Below are 20,589 nucleotides of genomic sequence, written 5' to 3' on the forward strand. Positions count from 1 at the left end.
GAGCCAACCCAACTTTTGGTTTTTCTAGCACGACAATGCTGAAGCACACCAATAATAATAATAATAATAATAATAATAATAATAATAATAATGAAAATGAATAAAGTTACTGACAGCATGAACTACTTTGTTTCTGAGTACCCTCCATATTGCCACTCTTTTATACCAAACATGTGCCTAATTTCTACACGTCAAAAAGATGAAAATATCTGTAAACAAATATCCAGTTAGATCTTGACAGGACTCAAAGAGGTGCAAAAAATTGGCAATTTACTTCAAATGTTAAAAAATGTAGAACTGTGCACTTTATAAGTATTAAAACATTCTCCCAAAGAAGAGAGACTTCACTGAATATAGGTGGAAACAACTTAAAGGAACAGGATTCCCCTCATTCAAACACCTGTATAGCCACAGTTTGCGGACCACTATTCAAAATCTTGGTATTTAAAGAAATATTGATAATGACTGCTAGTGTTCACTTTGACTTCAAATTATGAAATTATCAAAGTTGTAGGATTTTGTTGCTATTATAGTTTTTGAAATTAATTGTGTGACACATATGCTTTTCAAATTTTCAGGTGTATGCTTTTCAAAACCCATAGTTATCTGAATCACAATTTCTTGGGTGTTATGCTAAAGTAAGTATTATTCACTAGTGTACACAAATTATTATTATTATTATTATTATTATTATTATTATTATTATTATTATTATCATCACACTGAAATCTTTTACATATTTTAGGATGATTAAACAATTCACACTCATTGTATTAAAACATTTGTATATTACTTTTATAGTTCACATTATTATTATTATTATTATTATTATTATTAATATTAAAATCATACCCAAGCCACCTGGGTCCTTCCCTCCTCCAACAGCTTTTCTGAGCAACCCAGATGGGAGTTGACCTTACAACACATTCTCCACTCCCGTAATTATATTGGCCACAGCCTACAGTAACACACTGTCCCCATACCCTCCACCCAACAGTTTCCACCCCCTCTGTCCTATCATCTCCTCCCTATTCTCATCTCCCACCCTGTTTATTTGCAGCCCTCTGCTGATGTACCCACCCACATTTCCCCACTCCTCTCCTTTTTTCCCACCTCCCTGGCTAACAACCTCCTGAAGCTGTGCCTGTTGACAGTCTAGTCCCTGTACACTCTACCAGACAGCATTCATCTCTCTCCCCACCCATACACTACTATCCCTTCCCCTTTCCCTTCACCATCCTCTCCAGATTACTGCTTGCATCCCATGTGAAGTTGCATTCCGGCCCAAGATGACGGAGTTGGCGGTCATGTGTGTGGGTGAGGTGTGCTTGCTTGCGTGTGTGTGTGTGTGTGTGTGTGTGTGTGTGTGTGTGTGTGTGTGTGTGTGTGTGTGTGTGTGTGTGTTTTGTGAATAGTGCTGTGACCAAAAGCTATATGTGAGTGCATTTTAGTTGTGCCTGTCTGTAAGTTAACGTAACTTCTTTACGGTACAAAGCAATCTGTCTTTTCCTACACTGTTCATACCCACCTTTGGTACATTACAAATGGGTGTCATGACAAGTTATATGTTGTGGTGAGGAGAGACTGACTGAGACAGCAATGAACTATGAGACTAAAATATAACTGTACTACAAAACATCCCCACAAGCTTTTGTCATAACCTGTGAACCACTGAAATAGCAATATACACACACGATTTGTCCAATACTTACAGCACAATTGTAAAATGTTCAATACATAATTTTAAAGTACAATAACATACCAGATTTGGCACTATCATTCTAAAATCTTCCAATCTTAAATTTATCTGTTATCTACAAGACAATACTCATAATATAAAGTTGAGTACTAACCTTGAGATATTCCATTACAACAATGTTGGGTACAAAATTCAACATATTCTGCTCACCACAGCCATATGGCATCTTAATGAGTTTGTCAAGATTGAAAATACTAGGTCCCAATATGTCACCTGCAAAACATTATGTATCTTTACTCACCATTATAGATAACACTGCATTTTACAAAACACAATTTTTTTTTAAAACAAAAGTACTTACACTCATGGAAATACAAAAATACCAATTTGCTGGAAGTAATGGTATTAGCCATACTGGGAAATTTTCAAAGACAGTTTAGTATTAAAACAAAACTGGAGCAGAAGAAATTTAGGTAACTGACTAACAATTTCACCTAAAATATTTACTGGAACAAAAACTTCATGTTTGCACTTGCTACATTTCCTATCACCTTTTGACTCAGCTTTCAGAGTTTGATGCCTGTGAATTCCAATTAACAGTAAAATTTATAGTCCACTTCTCATGTAAAAACCACTTGGTTTATACTATTCACAATGGGATCATCATTGCAAGTATCATGGCTAATTAACAATAAGACCAGCAATCATGAGGCACTCTGTTACCACTTGATAATGGCCAACGACCATTAGCCAACAGCTTGTAGATGTATAACCATATGACACTGCTGGTAGCCTGTGAAGATTTATTCAGTCATATCATTGTAAGACTATGCATTCATACATAAAGTTATCTTCTGTCTAAGATCTTTCAACTATATTATAGTTGTACAGCACTTGTACGGTTCTTTTTTGATGAGACATAGTGCATAGTGATCAACACTGCAACTAAATGGCAATGGAATTTGAAGCTGTCAGATCTTTACAGAAACACCACCCATACTGCTACATGAACCAAGCTCCAGTGCCAAGCATTATACTCTAAACTTCTATATGCCTAACTTGAAGATGAGCTTCAAATGAAAAACTACTTAATGAAAAAGTATACACCATTAGTGACTGGACACAACTATCTATGATAATTTATTCATAGTAAAATGCGGTCATGATACCCAACAGACCCACAATGAATAAACTTTTCAATAAAGTCGTATTTATCATCACATTCTTTGTACCACCACAAAAAGCTTGTAGGAAAGAACAACTGACAAAGTTGTCATCAATTCAATGGACGTGAGGGCATGTCTAGGACTACACAACTTTACTTGGCATAGTCCCACTGCAGATAGTAAGCCAGTAAGCCTTTACCTTCTTTGAACTGACTTATCCAGCCACAATTTGCTACAGGATCTGAACCACAGAGTAATTTCCTCCCCCCCCCCCCCCTCCCCCCGCCCTTCCACCTCATAGATACCACAAACAACATGAAATTGTAAATCTTCATTTGTAGCACTTACCGACAGCTGAAACCTCAATTTGCTCTGACCCTGGAACTGAACTTCTAGGAATCTCTAATGTGACATTGGTTTCGTGACTGTTGGTGCTTCTGAGATCAATGAAGAATGCTTTATTTCGGTACTGTGTCTCCCCTTCAGCCTGAAACAAAAAAAGTAATAACAGACATTTAGCACAGCAATGTTGTGCCAACATGGTCAGAACAGTTCTTTCACTGAAATCTATGAATCATCTCTAAGTAAAATTAGGCAAATAATCATTATACACAAATATACACAGGGAAACTAAAGGTTAAGTACAGTAAGAAGGTTGCAGCACTTGTGCAGCAATGAAGAGTTTTCCAAAGTATGGGTTAGTATGCAGAGCTGCATCAACTAGTCTTCTCACAGAAGACAACACCAACAAAACTTATACACCTGCCTCTCAACTGTAGATGTCATCTTCCTTTACAAACACATGAAGGCTTTCAGTAACACTGTCAAATAAACTCAACTCGCTACTTCCTATCCTAACAACACTACCCTGAATTCCTACAGTCGGATTTAAGTGTGACACCAAAAGCCATCAAACAGAGCAGCTACTTGGGCTTGGAAGCAAAATTTCCTGGGAATTCCAGTTGCAAGGATGTAGATGGTGTCAAGAAGATCCTCAGAAATCAATAGTGAAGAGGAGAGTGTGAGTGTGAGCATTCCACAATAATGACTTTTCTTTCCTCTCAGCTCACCTGCATATCAACGATAACAATAAGCAGCAGTTTAAAGACAGTTTTTAAACATCAATAATTTATATGGAATAATGTTCATAACACATTTTGAAATTTAAGATTTGTGACTTATAAAACTCAATAAAATTCTATTTCAATGCTCGAGTGTTTAGGATCCATACCAGGTCAGACTGAAGGGAGACATCGAAGCAATTCAGAGGGGGGTAGGGGGGGGGGGGGGGGGCGCTGCTAGACTTGTTACTGATAGGTTCAAACAAAACATAAGTGTTACGGAGATGCTTTAGGAACTCAAACAGGAATCCCTGGAGAGAAGGTGGCATTCTTTTTGGGAAACACTAAATTTAGAGAACTGGCATCTGAAGCTGACTGCTGAATGATTCTGCTCCCGTCAACACACATCACACATAAAGACCGCGAAGATAAGATACACAAAATTAGGGCTCATATGGAGATATAAGGACAGGCATTTTTCCCTCGCTCTGTTTGCAAGTGGAACAGGAGAGGAAATGACAGGTAGTGGTACAGGGTACCCTCCGCCACGCATCTTATGGTGGTTTGCGGTTAACTGATGTAGATGTAGGTTAAAAATGCAGAATTTCCTGAGATTTTATGAAATTCCTTAGGATTTCCCTAATTTTTCCAGGTAAAATATACTTCCTTGAGAATGCCAAGTTTTCCATAAGAATTGTCACCCTGTCAAACGATAAGATTGTATATTGGTTTCCACACTTCACAACAGTTCCCACTTCTTCCATATATTCTCTACAATGTTTTCAGTCCACTTCATAGAGCAGCATTAAGCCTATATGTTTGAAGAGTATGAGCAGTTGAGATCCTATATGTGGAACACCAATGCCACACCAAGAAGGGTCAACTCAGTATATCTGCAGTCGTCGACACCTATGCAGAGTACAGGCATTCCGTGAATTACAAGGAGAAGAAAATCTTGGCTCATTTTCACAGGCTGTAGGACAGTCTGATCAGGGAAAAAATTAAGATCAAACTGATGGTGGGTGGGATCCTTAGCAATAGAGAAACTAACTACCATCCTGGCTCAATTTGGGATCCGGTATAACTGAAGTAGCAACAATGCCTGCATATACACACAGTGAGTTGAGTTTCCAATTCTGGAAATGAAGCAAGCATTTCTTCAGCACCGTACATGGCAGACAGAAAAAATGTTGACCATCCTGCTGGGAGTGGATGTGAATTTACTGCAGAGTGCCAAATGCAGTGACATGGCCCAGGGGTGAGGTTATGAACCTGTTCAGATGATTTACAGAATCCATCTGAATCCACAGCAGCTACAGGGGGTGGATGGCAAACTGAACATTTACAGTTCTTTGGGAAGACCACAAGAGGGCCACAAGAGAGGTTAGAGGTCACCTGTAAAAGGAAGAGCAATTCCCTTGGGAGCTAAGTGTATCAGAGCATATAATGATAACAATGTATGTTGTCAAGATATTGTGCCAGTCAGACACCAGCATGCAGCTGAATGTACAAGAAGATATCAATAATAAATAATAATAATAATAAAAACATCTTAATGAAGTGAAAGTTAATACAAAAGAAGGCTAGCTAGCACCTATATACTATGTACATCATCAGACACAAAGATAATTTCTCTAGAGAAAATTCAACAATGCTTACATATCAAATTCCCTCAGGAAACCAACACAAAATAAAAAGGAAACCACTCCCCCCTTCATCAACATTCACCCCTCCCCCTCTCTCTCTCCCCCTCCCCCCCCTCCCTCCCCCCCTCCCCTGCCACTCCCCCCTTTCAGTATTCACACATATGTTAAGTTTTCCGATACAAGACAGTATGTAGTTTTATGTCTTACTTTAACAAATAGTTGCCTCAACACTGCATCACCAGCCAGAGGAGACTTGGCTTTTACTTGAATTGTTATGTGGCCCAGTTTCTTGGGTGTTATCATGAATGATACTGAAGAACCACTGTTGGCTTTCACCGTAACTTGCTTCTTACGATATAATTCCACCTCTGCAATGGTAAGTAAATGTAGTGTGAGTGGTACATCCATTCCAGCCTTGTAAACATTAGCATATAGCACAGTTAATTTCATTGTGGATATCCATAAAGGAAATTTTTACACAAAATGCTGTAGACTATACAGATTTAATACTTACTATTCACAGAGCTGACCTCATTTGACACTTCAGCAAATTCAAAGGTACCAAGCTCGACTTTCTCCAGAGTAACATCAGCTACAACATCCTTGTCCATGTAATTAAAGACAACTATAGGTATTGCTACAATCTCACCACGAATGACAGAATATGGCAGATCGATAGAGATGAAAAATGGCCGGAAGACTCGCACCTGCAAAAATTGATATTTTACTGAATGCAAAAGAGGCTGTAACAACCAAGTAAAGCACCAAAGACTTGATAGTAAGTGAAAAGGTAAAAGTATTTGCCTGGCTGGGATTGGACCCAGTGTCCTGCTCCTCTACAAGTTCTAAGCCAGCAAATATTATTAATACAGTGCATACTTTGCACAGAGCATCAGAATCCAATCTCAGCCCCAAATCTACTTATATTCTTACTTAATCTGTAGAAACAAATCTATTAAAATATAAAAAGTTGTAAGCTTTGTAACAAAATGTCAACCATTCCAGCAAACATACATAAAACAGTGGCTCTTGTTGATGACAACAGCAGGAGAAACAATTCTGTTTGAAATAATAAAAGAAAGAAAAAAAAGTGTTTGCAGCTTTCATGATATTTAACAAAGTTATAATGAAAATATGTGGATGAACAACATGTTTATGTTAAATTTCCCCTTCAGTGTAGGTGAAATTTTACAAGAAAAAGTAAAATATAGCTGTAAAGATCTATAACTAAACTAAATTACTTTTTATAAATATTCTCATGCCTTGCTAAATTACACCACCATGGCCAAAAAAAAAAGTTGTAATATTCTTAAATATGTTTAACTGAGAGTGGTAAGGAAACTAATAATGATAAACCACTCGGAAGTGGAAGGAAAATATAAACTAAATATCATAATGATAAAATTTCTAACATTAGTTCTTGCAGATATCTATATTTCCTGAGAAACATAGTTACAAATGTCTCAGTAAACACAGAACAGCCAAATGTTTATGTTCTGTCTTGATATTTGTTTGACAGTTTGATCCTACTTGATTTTAAGGAGCTTTTCACACAGCTACCTTAAAAATTCATGGTGTGCTAGCAGGATTTGTCTTTTGGATGGAGAAGTCATCAAGAAAAAACTTAATATTTAACACCAAGATTCCCACCAGCTTCAGATTCTGATCATCACTTTTTCATTTTATATCAGATACCTCATCCATTTTATATGATAGTAAAAAATCTGTCATTTGCATGCTGATGCTCTCCAGCTGTGCTTAAGTGTCAGCTCTAAGAATCTTCCTTTTAACATTTCACACATTAAAAAGTAAAAGATTGTGGGCTACATAAAACAAATTATAAACACACGAGTGCAATATTTATTTGTAATTAAACTGTAATTCAAATTTTTTATCTGTATTTCTCAAGCAGATTGGTAATTATAAAAATATTCATACACACAGATCTTTAGCACTTTCATAACACATAACAATTACATACAATTAAGGGAAAATATTATCTACACTCTTGAACCTCTTGCCAGTAAATGTTCACAATTACAAAGTGATGTTCTTTAAATCTCATTGTCACTTATAAAGTAACCTTCCAAGTAAAAAAACTACCAAAACAGAGCACTTGTTAAGAGCCTTCGTGGCAGCTTCAGATATAAGAGATTTCCTTGGTTTTTACCTGTCAGTGTAGAGTATATACATTCTCATATTTCCAACAAAGCTCTAGCCTCTCGAAGATAGTACATTCATATAACACTGACTAGACATAAGTGGAAGTCACAGTATACAGAACTGCACTGTTTTCGCAGTGACCCTATGCAATCTAAATGATATCATAAAAAGAAAATAATCTTACCTTTTGAGGAGTTTCTATCAGACCAAGTCCAAACAATGTGTCTACTGAAAAGGCTGTGAGAATCCAAGACGTGATGGTGTCAGGAACCTTACTTTTCAATGAAGTTTTTCCACTTGGCCTACAAAAATAATAAATAAATGAGTGGAACTAGTACAAAATTATATTTAGAAGCTCAAAATAATTATTTTTAGGTAAAACTGTTCTTACATCAAGTTTATCTGAGTGTCTACAAGCATATTTCTAAAGTGTAGCTTAATAAATTCACAACTTCTTGCACCACTTATATTATGGAATGCATGGTCTGCACTGTTTTAATGCACCACTAAGGATATAAACAATTTGAAATCACTAATTAAATCTCTGGGACAAACTGCAACCCAATTCAAAACCAACCTCCATGCCAACCATACTGATTTTCCATACTACATCCTATGATAGACCAGATCAAGTCAGTCCTGAAGCACTTTAATATCAAATCAAAACTAGTGACAAGCAGAGACAAATGCAATACACACACAACTGGCCCCATTCTCTACTGAGCATGCAGCCAAACCACTCTGAAAGGCTTGAAAGAAGAAAGAACAGTAACATACATGACAGATTGAACATCAGTCCATCATTTCTCAATGCAAAATGTATGTACTTTTGTTGCATTACACTGTAAATGTAGGAAATCATACTTCACTTAACGTATGACATACACAAATAACTGGGTTAAGCATTTAACTATTTTGTGCACGCAAACTACACCTTTTTCTTTTCCTTGGCATTATTGTGAACTGCAAGCTTTACACCTAATATGTGTAACTGTCACTTGTCTCAACAGTCAGCTGTCCTGCTTGAGATCAAAATGTGACACATGGCCATGGATCAGTCAGTCAATTTGATCCATATCTATTTCACACATAATCCCACCATTAAACAACTTTTCCTTATGTTGGTTTGTTTGTTATTTACCGTATTTACTCGAATCTAAGCCGCACTTTTTTTCTGGTTTTTGTAATCCAAAAAACCGCCTGCGGCTTAGAATCGAGTGCAAAGCAAGCTGAAGTTCTGAAAAATGTTGATAGGTGCCGCCACAACTAACTTCTGCCGTCGAATATATGTAGCGCTACACAGGCATCCTTTGTACACACAAAGATAAATACTTGCGCCAAAACCTCTGCGTCAATAAATAAAATTAAAAAAAAAAAAAATTGGAAGACGAGCTTTTTTTCTCCGCCCGAGTTTCGACCACTGCATTTTCATACATTATCCGACGAAGTAAATACAAATTCCGTATTGTTCATCTTCGAATTTCAATGTACTACGAAAATCCGACTGGTAATACTGGGATTTTTGTCAATATGGCCAACTCTACGTTCTGAATTTTTTCCTACCCGTGAGAAGAGATGGTTGCTAATAGGAACCTGATGAAATGTGAATCACATGCAGTATTCTCTTCACCATAAGAATAATACGAATATAAACATTTTGCCATGTATTCTTTCGTGTTTGCTTCTATCTCATTTAAATCCTGTCTGCCAAATAAACTACGAAACTAGAGTGAGACAACAGCAAACGCGGCAGAATATACGTATCGTGTCATGTTTATATTCGTATTACTCTTATGCCTAATAATGATATAGTCAGAAATGAAGCACGGCAACTGACTAGATTTTTAAATCTAAGATGACTAATTTCTGTGCAGAATTTGATGTACTAAAGAAGCGGCCGCAAAGATTTTCAAACGGAGAAAAATTTTCGCCAAACTCTCATTCACAACATGTTCTATCATACGCAGTCTATTATTTGGTTCTTGTTGATCATTATCAAAGAAAGCACCAGTGTAAGTAACAACAAATAGCAGTCTCTTGCCATTGTTTCGCTAATGAGACGATTCCTCTCTTTTTTTAATTGTAGGCGGCGGTAGCGCGCACAAAAGCAAGCCATGCCGCGAGCAGCGACAGGCCGTAAACACGCACTATCAGAATGCGACAAACAAAGCATGACACAGTATAGTAATGCATTTTCAGCTTGGAGTGACTGACGTAAACACCTATAACATAGAAAACGGCACTTATCAGATCAAAGCAAAATAAGCAATCGATTCAAACCAGACGAAGCACGTGAAAAAGGAAGGTATCCGTATAAATACAGACGGAGCGCCTGACGCATAGCAATGGCTACCTGGTAAAGCTTAACTGCTAAGCTTTCGACTCGAACCAAACTACTGTAGCTGTATCGTCATTCATTCGACCTAAATTGTGTCTCATATTACAATGGACCAACTTTGTTTCGATTTGGAGGTGCGGCCTAAAACTTTTCTCTCCCCTTGAATTTCGAGTCTCAAATTTCAGGCGCGGCTTAGATTTGGGAATTTTTTTTTCCTTTATTTCGAGTCTCATTTTTCAGGTGCGGCTTAGATTCGAGTGCGGCTTACATTCGAGTAAATACGGTACACTCGTGCTCATAAATTAAGGATAATGCTGATACATGGTAAAACAACACTCTGGTGGCTCAGGCTTGGGCTATGACCATGCGGTGCACTTGACCTGCGGTCGTCGCACGGCGGCGCTGGCAGCAGTCCACATACGCAGAGGTGTGTTCGTGCATGACAGAGTACGGTGCAGCGAGTAAGTTTGCAGACATTTTCAGATGTGCTAATGGTGACTGTGTGTCAAAAATGGCTCAAAGAACACATATTGATGACGTTATGGAGGGTAGAATACTAGGGCGATTGGAGGCTGGTCAAACACAGTAGGTCACAGCACGGGCCCTCCGTGTGCCTCAAGTGCGATCTCAAGATTATGGCAAAAATTCCAGCAGACAGGAAACATGTCCAGGCACTACAGTACGGGACGTCCAGTGTATAACACCACTAGAAGACCGATATCTCACCATCAGTGCCCGCAGACGGCCACGGAGTACTGCAGGTAGCCTTGCTTGGAACCTTACCACAGGCACTGGAACAGTTGTCTCCACACAAACAGTCTACACACAACTGAACAGACATGGTTTATTTGCCCAGAGACCTGAAAGGTGCATTCCACTGACCCCTGGCCACAGGAGAGCCCAAGGCTGGTGTCAAGAACACAGTACATGGTCATTGGAACAGTGGTCCCAGGTTATGTTCACGGAGAAGTCCAGGTATAGTCTGAAGCGTGATTCTCGCCGGGTTTTCATCTGGCGTGAACCAGGAACCAGATACCAACCCCTTAATGTCCTTGAAAGGGACCTGTATGGAGGTTGTGGTTTGATGGTGTGGTGTGGGATTATGATTGGTGCACGTACACCCCTGCATGCCTTTGACAGAGGAACTGTAACAGGTCAGATTTATCGCAACATCATTTTGCACCTGTATGTCTGCCTTTTCAGGGGTGCAATGAGTTCCATCTTCCTCACGATGGATGATAACACATGGCCCCACCGAGTTGCCATCGTGGAGGAGTACCTTGAAAGAGAAGATATCAGGTGAATGGAGTGGCCTGCCTGTTCTCCAGACCTAAATCCCATTGAGCACGTCTGGGATGCTCTCGGTCGACATATCGCTGCACATCTTCAAACCCCTAGGACACTTCAGGAGCTCCAACAAGCACTAGTGCAAGAATGGGAGGCTATAACCCAGCAGCTGTTCGACCACCTGATCCTGAGTATGCGAACCCGTTGTGCGGCCTGTGTACGTGTGCATGGTGATCATATCCTATATTGATGTCGGGTTACGTGCACAGGAAACAGTGGCATTTTGTGGTACATGTGTTTTGGGACAGTTTTCTCAACTTATCACCAATACTGTGGACTTACAGATCTGTGCCGTGTGTGTTCCCTATGTGCCTATACTATTAGCGCCAGTTTTGTGTAGTGCCATGTTGTGTGGCACTACGTTCTGCAATTATCCTTAATTTATGAGCATGAGTGTAGTTTAGTTGACGGCATTTATGGTATTTTAGGAGATTATCAAACAGGTTGATTATGAAGTCTAGTCCAGTTCATTTTTGATGCCCTTATCACTCTTTACTCCTGTGTTTTGGTTCTGCTGTGGTATCAACTGGACAAGTCGATGGGCAAGTAAATGGACAGTTACAGTTATGATTATCATTGATAATTTGCATGTTAAAAACAATCAACATTTATTAGTGACATCCTACTTCCATGCAACTTTTATACATACATGTAGACAATTGATACAATGCTTGATTTGACCAAAATCTGTGATAAAGAAATGACCTCCTGCCTTCCTTCAACCTCAGAAATAAGTCCTTAAAGACAGCAAAAAACCCATTTCTCCTTCCAAGCAAATCAATCCATGGAATGTGAGTGTTCTTCTGTTCAGAGCTTTGGACAATTACTGAGAAAAATATTATTATAAGACATTCCAATTACTATCCGGATACTTTAAACCACTAAGCAGTCTTCTTACACATACCTATATGATGACAATTTAGTACAAATTGTATTATTTCACTGGTTCTAAATCAGATAATACTATTACACCAGAAGCAGTAATTATTAAAGAGTAAAATAAGATCTGAAACACTAATAAAAGTGTGTCTGATCGATTCGTAACAGCTTCACTTAACAGCTATTAACTGCATACCTGAAAGAATACCTGAAGCCAGACACAGCAGATGTCTACAACTGCCAAACCAACATAAAATTCTAAATAGGGTGGAGAAAGTACCAGATCCCCAATTGTGTACATCCATACCCAGAAGACAAGTTGGCAAAGAGCCACGGCGACGCGAGGTCGTGCAGAAGAAAGACGCGTGGCTTATTCCAGACGGGGGCAGGGATTCGTGAGAAGGCGTAGGGCCCCGCAAGGGGTGGTCTGGTGACAGGTGTGTAAGCGACAGGAGGCCCGAGGTCCGGCTTGAGTGTGGGAGCCCCAGGGGGTGGGGTTGTGCGGAAGTGGGGACCGTCCTGCGCGCGCAGCCCGGGGCCCGAACCTGGCACCGGCAGCGGCCCTGCAAGACACATTCACCTCATTCAGTTCTCACACGAGGCCACACAGTGCTGATGCCTTGGTACCGTACACCTTGCATGCATCCCAGGTGTCGCAGTCGAGATGCTTGCAGCTCCCTTCACACAATTCCAGCTATATTTTCTTCATTTTGTTGTCAGAGAAAATTTGGCTGTTTATTGCTAACACCACGTTTTCAGTTTCCCTTTAGTTTTTTAAACTTAACTTCAGGCAACATTAATTATTACTATGTCACCACTCACATCAGTACTGAATAATTTTATATTACATGTTGATATGTTACCTATATATTACTGCTGAGATTTGGTAATGAATATTTTTCTTTATCTCAAAATATAAAGTTATATAATTTCAGGTCAAAGTGTAACACCACAGTTTACCAGCTGCTGAAATAGTGGCTTGCAGAGCGCACACACTGAATTCCGGACTTTGAGGGCATTAAAGTAATCCTTTTTCAGAAGAAAGGATAACGCATAGAGAAGGAAAAGTACAGAGATCTGCATGTTCCATATAGTTACACAATTCAATCCAAACTGTAGTCCAGATTTGAGACAATTTATATGAAACGAGAGGTAACTACATTTTAACAGTCAAGATTCTAATTCCGAAGAACTAACCAATGTGCTGGCAATCAGTACGTCAAAGCTGAGAACCAAAATTGAAATAAATAATATGGCGCAATAAATAAAATGGTGCAGGTGGAAATGAAGGACGAATGCAAAATACAGAAAAGAAGAGAAAGACACTGGAATGACTACAAAGGATTACCAATAGGAGGAACTAAAATAAATTCAAACCAGAAAAAGCCAAGTAGGTATGTGATGGTACAGAATGATCATCACAGCTTTACTGCCATCATAAACTCATCTACTACTTTCAAAACTTCAGAGAAGGTTTCCTGTAAAACTTGCACAACCAGTACTCCTGGAAGAAAGGATTTGTAGAGACATGGCTTAGCCACAGCCTGGGGGAATAAATGTTTCATTCTGCAATGGAGTGTGCGCTCATACAGAACTTCCAGTCAGATTAAAATTGTGCACCAGATCGAGACTCGAACTCAGGGGCCTTTTGTGGGCAAGTGTTCTACCGCCTCAGCTCCCTATGCATGACTCAAAACCCATCTTCACACCTTCACTGTGAGGACAGGTTGTGGATCGTGCTTGGTTTGCTCAGTCGATATAGCACTTGCCCAAGAAATGTGAAGTTCCCAAGTTCGAGTCTTGGTCTGACATACAGTTTTAATCTGCCAAAAAGTTTCATGATTATATGTGATTCAGAACAGTGTCAATTCACTACTCACCTACTTACTTGCTTACTTACTGATGTATTCCCTGAGAATATGTTCATCATCATATCAGATTCATGTGACACAAACCCCAAAGACATATGGAAGAAATATGGAAGAAATATAAAAAGGGGGTGGGGGTGACAACACAGCCTTGGTCTAATGGATGCTGTTTCAATAGGTACATAAACATATTTCCATTCTGTCTCAAACTGTTTCATGTAAATTAGTATCACTTGTTAATAGTCATGTAAGCACTTTGAAATCTTACAACTGTTTATACTTTGAAATCTTACAACTGTTTATACTTACAATTTGCTATTTATTCACATGCTGGGCAACCAAATATGATATCTTTCTAATTTATAATTGAATTCTCTACCAAGCAGTCCTCTATAGCACTCTTGATCTTTTTTGGTCAATATCAGACCTTTTCTGGTAAAAATAAATGTTATAGGGGGAACTGATGTGAACAATCAAACAAAGGAACAACAGAAGGGGAGGGACAGAATGAGGAGAAGCACATCGTGTATAATTATAAAAATGAAGAGTATGACATAGGTTCAGGTAAGGTGGGAATGCACCGGCATAGGCAACATACACAGAGAGTTAAGCAGAAATGCAACTTGTTACAGAGGTTAAGGGAAATGAATAATTGGGAAAAGATGGAATTGCAGGATGAGAAAATAATGTGACTTCTGTTAAATTTTGGATTGTGGAGAAGAAATGACAAGAAAATAAAGATGAGAGACGCGATAAGGAATACTGAAAGGAAGGAAGGTTAAGATGCAATCGTGAGGGGATGCGATAAGGAATACTGAAAGGAAGGAAGGTTAAGATGCAATGGTGAGGTCATTAGAGGATGAGCACAAGGTGAGACTGGTCAAGGATGGGATAGATAAGCAATGGTGTCTTTTTCCAAAGGAATCATTTGGTGAATTGTCTTAATTTAGGGAAACCACAAAAAACTTAAATGTAGATGGCCTGAGAGGGATTTGAGTACTGCTTTTTCAGAATGCAAGTTCTATTCTTTGATCGCTGTTACACTTTACTTGGTAAATATATGCTTTACTGAGTCAACACTAGAAGTGAGTAGGCTGAATTGTTGGGTGGCTTCAAGTAGTTTCACTTGAAGGACTGAACTGAAAGTGGCATTGGCTGGGGGGCAAAGAAGGGGGAAGAGTGGCAGTGGGCAAACAGTGTTGAGGGGGCAAGGAAAAATTTGGAGAGGAGACCAAGCCAATAATGCTGAGACCAGACTTTGAATTATGACTCCACCACACCATTTTGATCATTACCTTATGCTTTTTACTGTTCCTGGAATCTACGTTATTCATTTAACTACTAATTAGTTACTTTAAGTTTCATTATCTTCCTGTTTGCTTCACAAGGAGGAGAAAAACCAACAGAATGCAAGAAAGAAGTGTCTTCCTCAAACCAGTAATGTGTGGTTTTACTGTGACTTTGTTGTACTTCCATCAACTTTCTCTTCAGCAAGCTCAGCACAAATGTGTGTTTTTTCTCGATCTGCAAACACCTGGGATATTCTTTCAGTTAACTAAATAATTTCATAGCAACATAAGAAAACATATGATCACAGAATAGGTACAACTTGACGACCCTACACAGGTTATTCTCTAGTGCAGGTCAGCCACCACCTCAAGGATGATTGCAAGACAAGCATGTCCAGCCTGAGGAAACTCTCACCACAAAAAGCTGCTTGCCTTCACAAGCCATGTTAGTCATCTACAGACACATCACTTAACTAAAAACAGTGATAAAAAAGAAGATAAACACTCACCAGTAGAAAAAACACAAACACACACACACACACACACACACACACACACACACACACACACACACCTTGTTTATGCACTTACCTTCTTTTCTTGTTATCACAGAGATACAGCTAAGACCATATTTACATGCACAAAACAAAAGAAAAGCCTCTAGTCAACAAACATGCACATGCACCCTTCCATTATTTCTCTCACATTTCTTCCGCATGACCTTGCGTTTTGGAGATCGGGGTGGAAGTATGGGGAGTAAGGTGGTCATTGTATATTTTCAAACATTGTACACGTATGAAAAATATTTGCTTGACGTATTGCATTTATTTGTTGAACATGTCTTATGACTGAGTGCCTTTTTAATCACTTTAAGAAAATTACAATGTTTTAAAGGGTCATCAAACCACATTACTGCTTTTAAGATGTTCATGGATATAACAATCCTCCCCTTTCTTTTTTCACACAAGCAAAAAACACACATATTTAAATATATAACGACTACAACCATCACCATTTAATAGTAAGTAGCTAAGCCATAGTTACTTTGTACCTTGCAGCTTTTCATTGAAAATAATAATATGCAACTGAGTGTTTAGAACAGGAGTATTTACCAAAAGATTGTACAATTCATTTGTAGTCCTTATACAGTGTTATGTGAGCAGACAATAACTAATAATTAATAAAAATATATCAGCTGTATTTTATGAAAGACCATAATGAAGAACATCTGAACAATTTACGAACACAAACTGGTAGAAGGAGAAATGGGAGAGGGGGAAGACTTCTGCCTTTGTTTTGCATTTATAAATGATAAAAATATAACATGTAGTTATGCTAAAATATAACTAGGGAAACCTCAGGTAGGAATATCAACAATGCAGGAAAAGACAGATTGCTACTTATAGTACAGAAGACACATTAAGATGCAGACAGGCATAATTAAAAGACACTTCCATAAAGCATTCGGTCACAGCCTTCATCAGCAAAAGAGAAACACATGCCATTCATTCACACAAGCAGTACACCTCACACACACTTTACCGCCAACACCAGCAGCTCATGTCGGAATGCCCTGGCAGCTTGGGCCAGAATGGCATTCCAGCCTGCACTACCAGTATTGGCAGTCATGTGTGAATGAGGAGTGCTTGCTTGTATGTATGAATGGGGTGTGTTTCTCTTTTGCTGGTGAAGGCTGTGGCCAAAAGCTTTATGCAAGTGTTTTTTAACTGTACCTGTCTGTAACTTAAAATGTCTTCTTTATGGTAAGTGCAATCAGTACTTTTCTACATTGTTAAAATGTAACTAGTATATAAACATCTTGATATTAGATATAATATCTACACAAGAACTTCAACTAATCTCAGTTCTTGTACTGACAAAAGAAAGGGCACAAATACAATAATTTTTCTCTGTTCTCAGTATTTCAGTCAATATTTCCTGATTTATAAAATTTGTAATAAATAGTATTTAATTTTATTTTATACTGTGGCCGAGCGGTTCTAGGCGCTTCAGTCTGGAACTGCGCGACCGCTATGGTCACAGGTTCGAATCCTGCCTCAGGCATGGATGTGTGTGATGTCCTTAGGTTAGTTACGTTTAAGTAGTTCTAAGTTCTAGGGGACTGATGAGCTCAGATGTTAAGTCCCATAGTGCTCAGAGCCATTTGAACCATTTTCCTAAGTCTGATTTATACAATCAAAACTCTTAAGTATTTAAATAAACCAAACATAAACAGAAGCGAGAGTGCTTGCTGAGGAGGGGGAGGAGTGCACTTGTGCAAATGCATGTTTGCATAGGAAAATAAAGATGGAGATATGAGTGGAAAGTGTATATGTCGAGCACAAGAACTTGTGTATATTTATAAGTCGGCATCAGTGTGACTTGTTTTTTATGTATCTATGTGTTATATTAGATGGAATATATCATGGGCATACCATTAAGCTTTACATTAGCGCTTCTGTCTGGTTCTGTGCCATTTCCTCCATAAATGCTCTTTCACAGGGGCAAAATTGTATTATGTTATTTAGTTTCTGTTAGACAAATTGTAATAGAACTGACTAGTAATAGCTCATTTCCTTGTGTCTAGGTATGATAATCTCTTCAAGTTTCTCAGGTATAATGTAATGAAAGGCAAAATGAATAGAAATATCAGATGAATAATTTATGCTTCATGAGTCTCTTTATGAGTATTTTATCCATAAATTCCTTGTAGTATGCTACAGCAAATGGCGCCCACACCAAAATGTAAGAATTACACAATCCTAGATGTCACTAGGAAAATATGTATTAAATTTCTGCCATTGTGAATGTCTCTCTCTTCTAGATTCTGTTTTATTATAAACATTTATTATTTCAAATTTCTGACAGATGTAATAATTAGCGGTGTCTGCCAGTTTAATAAACTCATAAAATATCTTCAGTATGGCTTTCATAAAGTTTATACGATATATTTTTGTAAATGCACTATGTTATTAATGTTTAACATTTTTTTCACATAATTGTAGTAGTCAAGTATTAATCATTTCTAATTAAACTGTGTGAGCTGCACAGCCAAAATATCAGAATTACAGCAATAAAGAAAAATGTGAGAAAGAAATGTAGACCTGCTGGAAAGACTATATAAGCAAATGAGGGCATAAGGACCTAGCTCTTTTCAATACTCCAAGGTGTGCAATCACGCAAAGCAAATTTAGCTTGTAGCACACCTCACTACATGACAGAATCAGTGTAGAATTCAATCATAGTACTTTTGGAGAGAAGACAAAACAAAATGTTTCATGTGCTTCATGGTCATGTTGAAGGAAGAATCCAACTTCCTGATGTTCCATCCATATCTTTAAAGAATATTTCAGGATGTTCAACATTTTGTTCACTGCATTTCTGGTGTAAGATAAGGAAATGATGATATTTCTTTAGCAGTGGCTATCTGCCCTTGAAAACATCCTTTCTTCTTCCAAACAATAGGGATCTTGAGTATCAAAACATGGAATAAAGAAAGAAGGAAGGAAGGATAGGCTCTAATGTCTCATTCATGACGTGTTTACTGGAGACTCCTTATTAGGGGCATGATTCACAAACCTTCAGATCTATGCTCTGAACTGTTTGTCAGTCTTATGTTGCCCAATATGACAAGTATTTAAATTAACTGCTCTAGCAGTAGAGTAAATATCGCTTTCTCTTGCAGCCCACTCTACTCACATTTTAATTTTTGCTGTAATAATTAATAAAAAAAGCAAATTATCATTATTTGTGCCAAAATGCACACAGGTACATTAGCAAAAAATACATAATTAAAGCATCTATTACATACTGTACATATCTACACCAACAATATATGTTGGTTTCAATTGTGGATTATATATCATCAATTGACTATTCAGTAGCCTGGCCTACCCTGCATCTAGCATTTCCCAAATCCAGGTTTCTGGGAAGTGGCTGCGAACTCTGATTCCCTCATCTCCAGATACCATACTGGGTAACGGGGCCAGATCTACTGCTGACTCTTCATTGTCTAACATAAAATCATCAGCAACACCGGATCTGTAGTAGACTAAAAAAGAAAGTGATGGACAAGTGAAACAATGAATTCAGTGTTTGATATTACAACCAGTATCTTTTTAAAACAGAATCACTAAACCTGTGAACTCTGCATATCAACTCTGTACCCATTCACTTTTCCATAACAACAGTGTTGTTTTTCTGTACCCGCCCTGATAACACTTAACAAGCTGGTTGCCTCTAAGAGTCAATCTGATAAATCTCCTGACCAACAGCCAAACTCAATCCTATAAAAGTGCTTTTTAAATATCAAAAATTAAGTAATGGCAAACAGAAGCAGTGAAAATTTTTCAGCTTCGCATATGAAACAGACATTTGTCTGTGAAACATAATGCACAGGTCACCGCCCTGAGAAGAACGGCTATTTCATAATGACAGTTGTATTATTGTTTTATGAAATGAAGACATGCTTTTTTTCTATCAGTGCTTAGAATGACAAACAGTAGTTGTCTGTGAAACATAATGCACAGGTCACCGCCCTGAGAAGAACGGCTATTTCATAATGACAGTTGTATTATTGTTTTATGAAATGAAGACATGCTTTTTTTCCATCAGTGCTTAGAATGACAAACAGTAGTTATCTTTCAAGTAACTTATAGATTGGGACTTTTTAATGAAGGTGGAAGGAAGTTTTAAGTGTTTAATGTCCCATCGACAGCTAGGGTTGGGTTGGGTTGCTTGGGGAAGGAGACCAGACAGCGAGGTCATCGGTCTCATCGGTTTAGGGAAGGATGGGGAAGGAAGTCGGCCGTGCTCTTTCAGAGGAACCATCCCGGCATTTGCCTGGAGTGATTTAGGGAAATTACAGAAAACCTAAATCAGGATGGCCAGACGCGGGATTGAACCGTCGTCCTCCCGAATGTGAGTCCAGTGTCTAACCACTGCGCCACCTTGCTCGGTCCATCGACAGCTAGGTCATTAGAGATGGAGCACAAGCTCAGATTAGAATAGGGTGGGGAAGGAAATCAGCCGTGGCCTTTTCAAGGGAATCAACCCAGTACGTGCCTTTAGCAATTTAGGGAAATCACAGAACACCTAAATCTGGATGGTGGGACAAGGATTTGAATCTTTGTC

The 20,589-nt window shown here is 38.4% G+C and overlaps 1 protein-coding gene across 4 annotated transcripts in view; it reads right to left on the minus strand.

Annotated features, from left to right (window-relative positions):
- LOC126162796 (CD109 antigen-like) overlaps window positions 1-20,589 on the minus strand; it is a 237,194-nt gene that overhangs the window by 55,403 nt on the left and 161,202 nt on the right. For 2 of the 4 annotated variants that reach the window (XM_049919517.1, XM_049919516.1), the window contains exons 15-20: window positions 12,607-12,862; window positions 7,920-8,037; window positions 6,087-6,279; window positions 5,780-5,940; window positions 3,214-3,352; window positions 1,854-1,972 (exon numbers count right to left, since the gene is read on the minus strand). In XM_049919517.1, coding sequence (XP_049775474.1) covers window positions 1,854-1,972; window positions 3,214-3,352; window positions 5,780-5,940; window positions 6,087-6,279; window positions 7,920-8,037; window positions 12,607-12,862 — 986 coding nt within the window. Of the gene's footprint in view, window positions 1-1,853; window positions 1,973-3,213; window positions 3,353-5,779; window positions 5,941-6,086; window positions 6,280-7,919; window positions 8,038-12,606; window positions 12,863-19,350; window positions 19,508-20,589 lie in introns of all 4 variants that reach the window. The other 2 variants (XM_049919519.1, XM_049919518.1) reach the window with 1 other exon arrangement.

This window comes from Schistocerca cancellata, chromosome 2, assembly GCF_023864275.1.
Source record: "Schistocerca cancellata isolate TAMUIC-IGC-003103 chromosome 2, iqSchCanc2.1, whole genome shotgun sequence".
Lineage (NCBI taxonomy): Eukaryota > Metazoa > Arthropoda > Insecta > Orthoptera > Acrididae > Schistocerca > Schistocerca cancellata.